The 9,597-nt window shown below is 56.5% G+C and overlaps 1 protein-coding gene across 2 annotated transcripts; it reads left to right on the top strand.

The window, feature by feature from the left end:
* Positions 1-512: 512 nt before the first annotated feature.
* Positions 513-9,234, top strand: PHKG1 (phosphorylase kinase catalytic subunit gamma 1). Of its 2 annotated transcripts, XM_060124346.1 has the most exons (10): positions 513-702; positions 2,885-2,976; positions 3,497-3,675; positions 4,110-4,164; positions 6,587-6,652; positions 6,930-7,093; positions 7,476-7,566; positions 7,703-7,856; positions 8,007-8,132; positions 8,510-9,234. In XM_060124346.1, the coding sequence occupies exons 2-10, from the start codon at positions 2,894-2,896 to the stop codon at positions 8,753-8,755; spliced, it is 1,164 nt and encodes a 387-aa protein (XP_059980329.1). In that variant the 5' UTR covers positions 513-702; positions 2,885-2,893; the 3' UTR covers positions 8,756-9,234. The 2 variants fall into 2 exon arrangements, with proteins under 2 accessions (XP_059980329.1, XP_059980328.1); XM_060124345.1 differs by lacking the exons at positions 513-702; positions 2,885-2,976; positions 3,497-3,675; positions 4,110-4,164 and having other exon boundaries at positions 6,114-6,652.
* Positions 9,235-9,597: the final 363 nt, after the last annotated feature.

Below are 9,597 nucleotides of genomic sequence, written 5' to 3'. Positions count from 1 at the left end.
TAAGCTAGACTCACACCGGTGAGGACCCTCACCCAAACAGCCTAAAGCCACACACGGTTGGAGCCCATGTGCTTTTCCTGGCACATGGACCTCCTCGTTCGTTAGAGACTGCAGGCTGAAGTTAAGGATGAAATGGAGGCAGATCAGAGATGGAGTCTCCCTAGCCTTTGAGGTCTGCATTGGGCCAGGCAGCCACGCAAACCGTAGCTGAGCGGGTCCCTGTAGCAGCCAGGGCTGCAGGGTGGGCACACCGGTGTGCTGGGGTGTCTCCAGGGCTCTGCTCTCAGCACACACAGGAATGGCTCCCAGAGAAGCCAGCGTGTTCCCAGCAAGCTGGCTTTATCTCCTCTAAGCCTGGAGGTTGAGTGAGCTCCACAGGGAAGATGGGTCACCTTGTGCTGTCCTGCCTGCTCCCAGGCCACCGGAGCTTCCCTCACCCTCCACCAGAGGTCACCCCTGCGGAGCCTTGGCCCCGACTCGTGCACTGTCACGCTGAGCTTTGCAGCTGGGATTTATTTTTGGCACATCAGCCTCCCGTCCTCAAGTAGCAAAGCCTGAAGGAAGAGCAGCAAGATATCCTGTTCTGGCCACAAGCGTCGGCTCGGGACACGCTTCAGCCCTCTGTTGTCCCCTGTCCCCAGGGGGCTCCTGGACCTTTGGGATTCCTGTCACGTTCATTCCAGGGCCTGCGAGGACATAGAGGTGAGTAGCTGTGTGGGGAGCGGGAGAGGCTGTGGCGTAGGGAAGACAGAACCCCCCACATCCCTTAGACCCACCTCTCCCTGCTTCTGAAGGCACGTGGGCCCAGAAGCATGGCAGCACTGATTCTCTAAGTTTCAGGGAGGGATGTCATGTTCCAAAAAGGACCAGGCTACCTACTGTTTGGGGACCCTTTCCAAAGGCATCTTCGGTAAGGCATGGGGAATGCAGGCAGGGGCAGTGGACAGAGGCGCGAAGTTGGCCCCAGGTTAGGCCTAGAGTAAGGGGATGAGGCAAGATAGACCTCCGCCACCCACCCCAGGAGAGGGAGTGTTGCTGGGGCTCAGTGGGGCCGGTTGTGCCAGGGAACGGGCCCCGACGGGACGGCATCCCGGGCTGGGTCCACATACACCGTCTGTGCGGGGAGGGCTGCAGGAAGGGAGAGACCTTTCCTTACCCAGCTTTGGGAGGTGGGGGGAGGAGGGGGAACAGATGCCCCTCGTGGGAACTTTAAACGGCTTACCAGGAATTTGGCTCGTTTTTATGGGGAACAGACACTCCAGTGCTCAGCTGGGGTTGCTGATGGGGGTGGAGCAGAGACAGCTCCAGAGCCTGCTGCTGGCAGAGGAGACTTGTTATTCTAATCCTTCCTCTGGTAACCAGGCACCCAGCAGTGGGGACACCAGCCTTCCTGGAACAGCCAGCCTGTCCTGAGGCAGCCAGGGCTGCTGCTTGGCTGGTCAGCAAATGGGCCTCTTTGACAGGCCAGACCTTCTTGGACCCAGAAAGGGCAGTGGAAATGGGACCAGAGGCATCTTTGGCCCTGCTGAGAGGCAGCTTGTGCCCATTTTCTATCTGTCCCTCTTCCTGTTGGTACAGCATTTTCTCCATTCCTCAGATCCTCCATGTGAGGTAGGAGTTCCGTACCCAGTGGCCTCTGTGTTCCTGAAGCAAAGCCGGCCAGCTCCTCTGGGTCTAGGCCTGAGTGTCCTGGCTCCGTTCTGCCCCACACTGCAGCAGGACCACTCAGGGCTCATTGGCCATCGTTAGGTAGGACACAGGGCATTCTGAGGACATGGCCATCCTGCTGGCAGGAACCTGGACCAAAGGGACACCTCCAGCCATTGACTTATATCTACGGAGCAGCACCTGCGACACACCTGCACTGGGCACAGTGGGGAGGGATGGTTGGGATGATCTAGAGATGATCACGGTGGGACAGAGATGAGAGAACAAGTGATACCAGAGGCTGGGACCAGGACTCACCCATCAAACTCTGCCTCCCTCAGAGCACCTGGCACAGTACTTCTCAGAGTATGAAAGGAAGAAAGGAAGGAGGGAGGGAGGACGGAAGGAAGGAAGGGTGAAGGAGGGACAGTGATCACAAAAACTAAGGGCGGAATGGGTGAGGAAGCAGCAATGGGAAGCACAGCAAGGCTGTCGCAGAAGGAGGGGTATTTTCTGGGTAGGACAGTTACAAGTGGGGGAGATAAGGAGAGGTTATGGGAGCAGCATATTTGAAAATGAAACCATGAAGCTTCTCACCTTTTCCAGAAGTGCAGAGAGCAGGCCGAGGAAAAGCAGGACCAGCCACGTCGCCTCAAAGAGGAAAGGAAAGAGCACTTTAATTTGTCCTTTGCAGAGTTTCTCGGTGGTGCTTTCTAAACTCAAGCGTGTGCTGGCCCTGTCAGAACTAACCTTGCAGCCTGGTGGCCCGATTCCTGCCTCGAGCCTGGGCTTGGGCCTGGCTGCCCATCTGTTGCTCCTACCAGAGAGCAACAACTAACAACGAGAACATGCCGGGAGCCACATGGTCACCTGGGGTCACGGGAGCTTACAGCCAGTGGGGAGAAGCAAGTTGGGCTCTTTCCAAAGCTTTTTTAAAAATTCATAAATATTTATTTTGAATATTCACAAGAGGCCAGACCGATGCCAGGAAATACACAGACGAGGGAGAGGGACTTCCCTGGCAGTCCAGCGGTTAAGCCTCCGCACTTCCAGGGCAGGGGGCACGGGTTCGATCCCTGGTTCTGCTGGGTGCCTGGTTACCAGAGGAAGGAACTAAGATCCCACATGCTGTGCGGTGCAGCCAAAAAAAAAAAACGGGAGAAATGGTTTCAGCCCTCAAAGAGCACACCCCCCAGGTCAGGAAGGCTGACTGCTTCTTTCTGTTCCCCTCTTTAAGGAGCTGAACATGACCCAGTACAAGACACTGCCAGACTCCCGTTCCGCACAGAGCTTCTATGAGAACTACGAGACCAAGGAGATCCTGGGCAGGTAAAGCCCAGACCTTCCCCATGAAGTTCTGTCCTGGGCTCCGGCCGGCACTGCGGGCGGGATCAATCTCTGCTTGACCCTGAGCACTGACCCCATTTCCATCCTGAAAGCACTGTCCACTTGGAGAAACTCTCAGTTCGGGGTCCTGCCCTCCTGCAGCAGGATGGAGGAAGCGGGTATAAGAGCACCCAGATTAGAGACCTCTCCCAGCCAAGAGCTCCCCCAGCTTGGGGCCAGGGTCAGGAATCAGGTGTCAGAGAGAAGCGTATGGCCCTGAGAGGGTACAGCTTCTTCCTCCGTGCCGAGAAAGAGCACTGAACTAGGAGCTAGGAGGCCCCAGAGCAGGCTTCTTCCTCTTGGGCTCCAGGCAAATCGCCCTCTCTGTGCCTTCTTCATCTTACCATCCCCCAAAGCTCATAGGGAGTTGGGGGACAAGGCAGGACATATCTGCTGCAGCCTGGATCTGGGCCTCCCCCTGGGGTGAGGGGCCCCGGGGATGATCTGTCCTCTGCACCCCCAGGGGAGTGAGCAGCGTTGTCAGGCGCTGCATCCACAAGCCCACATGCCAGGAGTACGCTGTGAAGATCATCGACGTCACGGGTGGGGGTAGCTTCAGCTCCGAGGAGGTGCAGGAGCTGCGAGAGGCCACGCAGAAGGAGGTGGACATCCTGCGCAAGGTCTCAGGACACCCCAACATCAGTGAGTGACGGCCCCGAGCCGCGGCGCGGTGCCCTGCCATGGGTGTGCTCTGATAACCCAAGCCGGGGAGTGTGGCCCCAGTGCAGGGAGCCAGAAGCACCAGAGTGTCTCGTGCACCCCGAGGCCCTGAAAGCCTAGTGCCCAGAGGCTTGAGGCTCCCGGCTCCACCCTCACTGCTCTCGGGAGTCAGCTCTAAGCCCCCTCTTCCAGCCCCACAGAAGGGGTGACAGGCAGGGCCGGGTGCAGGTGCGGGAATGGGAGTGTGAAGTCCCTGGGTGCCCCCTCCCCTGGTGCGCCTCCTTTGAACACCATCGCAATACCCCTTCCAGCTTCTGAGTCTGGCCACAGCGGCCTTAGTCCCCTTGCCCCCGCCCTCCACTGCCCCCGCCTGGGTTCCTCTGTTGCCTGAGACGAGCGAGCCATTTCCATTTCAGTACAGCTGAAGGACACTTATGAGACCAACACTTTCTTCTTCTTGGTGTTTGATCTGTAAGTACCCAGGCCTGGGGCCTATTGGAGAGGCTTCTATTGTAGTCCCCCACCCAGGGCTTCCTGGAGACGAGCAGCCAGCCCCTTACACTGTGGATGCCAAATAAGGTCACAGACGCTTTAGGCAGACCAGCCCCTGGAGTCAGGCTGCGAGGTGTTAAATCCTGGGTCCGTCACTTATGGGCTGGATGATTTCTGTCAGTATCAGCTTTCCCATCGGTATTGCAGGAGTAATAATGGCACAGTGACTGGCACAATGTAAATGTTAATAATTATGAACTACCATGATGATGACCATGGTGGTCATCCAATACTTATTCTAGACCTCGAGGATACGCAATCCTACTTCATGCACTAATTTTCACAGGGCGTGAACAGAAAGCAATCAAGTCATAAAACACACACAGAGTTATACATATACACATATATGTAAAGCTGAGCGGGGGTCAGAGGGAGTGGGCGGGGAATGCTCTCCAGGAGGTGACCTGAGCAGAGACCTGGATGAAGGAGACCTCTAGCAGAGGGAACAGCCAGAGCAGGGGCCCTGCTGGGTGGGCTTGGCATGTTTGAGGCTTGGCAAGCAAGTCAGGATGGGGGGGAGCAAGCCTGTGGCGATGGCAGGATGCAAGGTCGGTCAGTACCAAAAAGCAGATTATGCAGGCATTTTGGAGGTAAGAATTTTGGAGGGCTGAGAGCAGGAGGGTGATGTGATCTGACTTACTTTTATAAAGGATCCCACTGACTGTAAGGGGCAAGGGTGGAAAGGAGGAAGCCAGCGATATGGGGGCAAGAGGCCCACCAGGGAGACAGGTGGTAGAGATTGTATTTGGGATGTGGTTCAAAGATTGACATCATCGACATTGTCGTCAGCAGGAGCATCAGCGGCAACGTGTCACTGTTCCCCTGCTTGTGCACCAACAGGGCTATTGAGATGAGCTCCTTGTCGCAGGGCCCTCTGCCCCCAGGGACCAGTGGGCCTTTTAGCTGGGAGAGCTTCTGTTTTCCCGGGAAAGGAAAAACGATACTGTCCATTTCACCAGGCTCCAAGCATCAAATTCGAACAACACAAAGTGCTCTGTGAACCGTGCACTCAGACTTCTTACCATTGTTACTGGAAAAGGTTCCCAAGGAAGGGAACTCTCCAGCTCCCATGCCCCCGCTCCATTGGAGTCCTCACTAAAGAACACACACCTCTGTTGCACGAATCATTGTTGGAGAGCTGTCTTGACTTCTCCATACATAACTGCTAATTTAGGGACTAGCTTTGAGAAAATTATTCAAGGAGATTTTGTGTTGCTGGAACACTTCATTTTGTAGCCATACCGAACACGTGCAGTGTTAAGTTTTTCTTGGAGACACAATTTAACTTGGCCTGTGTGTACAGTTCAACCACGAGCTCCAGGAAGGCAGGAGCCTGCTGATGGACCTTGCCGGGGTCCCAGTGTTGACTGGTAAATCTTTTTGCTGCTGCTGCTATTAGTGAGTTCTCCTAGCGTGTTTAAAATGGAATTAAAGTGATCAAAACTGGAGGCACACACTGCCTTTTGGGGACACAGTACCAATCGTGTATGAGACAAGGCTCACTTCTGTAATTTCTGGGTTGCTCCTCAAACAGAACTCAACTCCCCGCCCCACCAGTTAAGTTCAAGGATTTTCTTGCCTCCCTCAGATACTGGCCAGAATTCTTCCCTTGGGCCCTGCTTTTCCTGGAGGGGCAGGCAGGATGCACCTTTCCTATTTAACCAAAGGAGACTTTCCTAGGACCCCTCCAGACTCGCCCAGCTCTAGCTGTCTCAACTCCGTTCGGTGGCACTGTCCCGTAGAGCCCTTGGGGGCAGCTCAAATGTCTCTAACCTTTGAAGAAGTTGCTTGGGGAAGCTATTTTTAATGCTGCCCCAAATTGCCCTTCAGGGTATAACTAGATGATTCTAGCAGAAACCTCTTTCTAGATCATCCCAAGTGAGAAAATGGAACCGCAATTCTTAATCCTGAGAAATCCTAAAATAGGTAAAACTGCTCTTCCATCACTACTGTTGCTTCTCTTTGTTCCTGGGAAAAATCAGGATACTCCTGTCCTTCTGATCTGGGTCTGGGGCCTTGTGCCAGTGGCTCAAGTTCCCTCCCCCCTCCCAACCCTGATTTTGACCCTGTTGGATCCCAGTCCATGCTGTCACTCCCACACATGGGGGGACCTTCGCACGGGTGCCATCCCCCAGCCCCCAGTCTCCCTTGTTCTTCTTTCAACCTTCCGAGACAGCCTCTCCACTCACTTCCCTAGCTCCTCCCCACAGACCTTGGTCCTTTGTGGGGAGCAGCCCACTTTGCCCCTGGAGGTGTTAGGGTGGGAAACAGTTTTCTGGGAGCAGGGTAAGGAGGGGGTAGCCTTGGGGCACATCCAGCTACAAACCCTCTGTCCCCACAGGATGAAGAGAGGGGAGCTCTTTGATTACCTCACTGAGAAGGTCACCCTGAGTGAGAAGGAAACCAGGTGAGGGTCCACTTGCCCCTCTCCCTACTTCTGGCCTGAGTCCCTGGCTTAGGCACCGAGGTCTTGGAGGAGGCGTGGCATGCACCCGTCTGGGTGGCAGTGTGCTCCGCTGGCTTTGGTGGCCTCCTTTCCTCCTTGACTCAGCCAGGGTAGGCCTGGCCTGTCTTGAGTCCTCCCTCACTCGCAGTCCAGCTGGCTTATGGGCTTTGGTGTCCCTGCCTGTCACCTGACCCTGCAGAGTAGCAGATGAAAGTAACCTGTTCCTGTCCCACCCCAGAAAGATCATGAGAACCCTGCTGGAGGTGATCTTCACCTTGCACAAACTCAACATCGTGCATCGGGATCTGAAACCTGAGAACATCCTCCTGGATGATGACATGAATATCAAGCTCACAGACTTTGGCTTTTCCTGCCAGCTGAAGCCAGGAGAGAAGCTGCGAGGTCCGGTAACATGGCCTTGGCCCATGTCAGGGGCTCAGGCTCTCTCCTCAGCTCTCCTAGGAACAGAGGTTGCCTGGGTTTCCCCCACAAAGTAAAAATCCTACCATTTCAGGGCTGGGTGTTTCTTCCCCATACTGGGCTGAGCCAGGTTCCCACTGCCTGCATTCCAGGCCAGGATAGCTAGAAGTGACCAGGCCACTGACGGTGCCCCATCGGGCGGCCACAGGACCCAGCACCCTGGCCCTGCCCTTGGCCCTGGGCCAGGCCCGTGTTCAGAGAGTCCCAGCCCAGCCACCACTTCGGTTCCTTCTCCATTGTCTCTTTGGGCTTTCCTCTTCCAAGTGCCTCTGCTGACCTCTTCCGATGGAAACTGTCCCTGCAGAGGTCTGCGGGACCCCCAGTTACCTGGCCCCTGAGATCATCGAGTGCTCCATGGATGATGCCCACCCTGGCTATGGGAAGGAGGTGGACATGTGAGTGTGTTGGGGGGAGGGAGGTGACCCGTAGGGACAGGGATGCCCCCATGGCTGGGAGCCCCTGGCTGGGGAGGAGGGCACGGTGGGAGCTACAGCTGGCCCGCCTGCCTTCCTCCCCGCTGCCCGCTGCCAGGTGGAGCACGGGGGTCATCATGTACACGCTGCTGGCCGGCTCCCCACCCTTCTGGCACCGCAAGCAGATGCTGATGTTGAGGATGATCATGAGTGGCAACTACCAGTTTGGCTCACCAGAATGGGATGATTACTCGGACACTGTGAAGGACTTGGTGAGAGGAAAGGCCTCCTGGCTCGGGGGTCAGGCGAGGGGCACGTACAGTGGGGAGAGGGGAGTGTACTGTGCATGCCACGGGTTGGAGGCCCTGCCAGGAGGGACCCCCCCCCCCATAGACGTCTTCCGTTCTGTCTCGTTCTCTCAGGTCTCCCGCTTCTTGGTGGTGAGTCCCAAAGGCCGCTGTTCGGCAGAAGAGGCCTTAGCGCATCCCTTCTTCCAGCAGTACAAGGTGGAGGAAGTGCGTCACTTCAGCCCCCGGGGGAAGTTCAAGGTACTTAAGCTCGCCTGCCACTCAGGGCCCCGGGGTAGGTGCCACAGGCCCCTGAAGTCCAAGCTCCAGGTGCCCTTCTTGGGGACTCCTTACGCCCACGGGGTTTCCAGAGCACCCGCCCTTCTCCTCCCGCCCAGCCCTGTGATGGTTGCAGCTCAACTTCTGGCTTCTGGCTCCGACAGCCTTAAGCCCTGCGCCTGCTGTTCGGGTGGGAATGGGGGTAACGGGGGCGGGGGGAGGGCAGGCGGGAACGCTAGGACAGGCCCAGCAGAAACCACACAAGCCTTCGTGGCAAACAAGCTCAGGGCCTGCCGTCACGGACCAGCAAGGAAACAGGCCGCGGGGCGGGTCCAGCTCTCAGGCCAGGCCCTCCGCAGGTAATCGCCCTGACGGTGCTGGCTTCCGTGCGGATCTACTACCAGTACCGCCGGGTGAAGCCCGTGACCCGGGAGATCGTGATCCGAGACCCCTATGCCCTCCGGCCCCTGCGGCGACTCATCGACGCCTACGCTTTCCGGCTCTATGGCCACTGGGTGAAGAAGGGGCAGCAGCAGAACCGGGCAGCGCTCTTCGAGAACACACCCAAGGCTGTGCTCCTCTCCCTGGCTGAGGACGTCTACTGACGGGCAGGCCGGCAGGCCAGGTGGGACGGGGGTCAGGCCGGGAGGAGAAGCCACCGATATGGAGGGCACAGGAGTGAGAGCGGGTGCAGGCCTCTGTCCAGAGGGGGCACTTGGCCCCAGCCACTCTCCCCTCTTGGAGGCGTCACGCGGTGGTCAGTGCAGTTGGAGCCAGGCCCACGGAGTGGGTGGTCCAGAACCCACTGTGGTCCAGAACCAGAAGCACCCTGCCTCTCCACAGCCCAGCTATACCACCATGTCCGCTTGTCCTCACAGGAGGCCCACAGTTACTGACACTCGGTGCACCGCCTTTAGGGTCCCAGGGTGAGGATGAAAGAGAACAGTCTGAGAATCGCAATCACAGGAGATTTTACTGACCTCACAAAGTCCAGTGACAGCACGGGAGCAGGTTCTTCTCTGGGGCCATGTTTTTAGAGGCACAGGGCAGCCCTTACATAATTAATAATAGAAAGGAAAGCTTCTGCTGTTTGTCTTTGTGGAGTATTATTCACTCTGTGCCTCCCGTGATACACAGTGGCGCCTGGTAAATCCGTCGTTCTCCTAGACCCTTTTAAGACTGACAGTGTGCTTTAAAGAGCCCACAGAACTGCATTTCACATACGGTGGAAACTAGGTTCCCTCGGAGGTGCATGAAACCCCACAAATAAGGCAAATGAAGGAATCATTTTCCTTCTACAGCAACTTGCTGGGAAAACAAGGAGACCTGGGGAAATTCTGCCTTGAGCAAACAATGTCAGGTCCCCGGGTCAGACAGTGAGAAAGTTGGAGGGAGCAGATTTAAAATATTTTCACAAACCGCCTTTCAGAGCACTGCGCCCCAAATG

The sequence above is a fragment of the Lagenorhynchus albirostris genome, chromosome 15 (assembly GCF_949774975.1).
Source record: "Lagenorhynchus albirostris chromosome 15, mLagAlb1.1, whole genome shotgun sequence".
NCBI classification, from domain to species: domain Eukaryota; kingdom Metazoa; phylum Chordata; class Mammalia; order Artiodactyla; family Delphinidae; genus Lagenorhynchus; species Lagenorhynchus albirostris.
The sequence above is the reverse complement of the archived record's forward strand: the minus strand, read 5'-3'. Positions and strand labels throughout refer to the sequence as shown.

What these genes read in the sequence shown, in the direction of transcription:
- PHKG1 (XM_060124345.1), top strand. Translation starts at nt 6,132, where the DNA reads ATGGAACCGCAATTCTTAATCCTGAGAAATCCTAAAATAGGTAAAACT. An exon ending in GCCAGGAGAGAAGCTGCGAG is followed by an intron (nt 7,094 to 7,475) that starts GTCCGGTAACAT and finishes CTGTCCCTGCAG; the next exon opens with AGGTCTGCGGGACCCCCAGT. An exon ending in TATGGGAAGGAGGTGGACAT is followed by an intron (nt 7,567 to 7,702) that starts GTGAGTGTGTTG and finishes GCCCGCTGCCAG; the next exon opens with GTGGAGCACGGGGGTCATCA.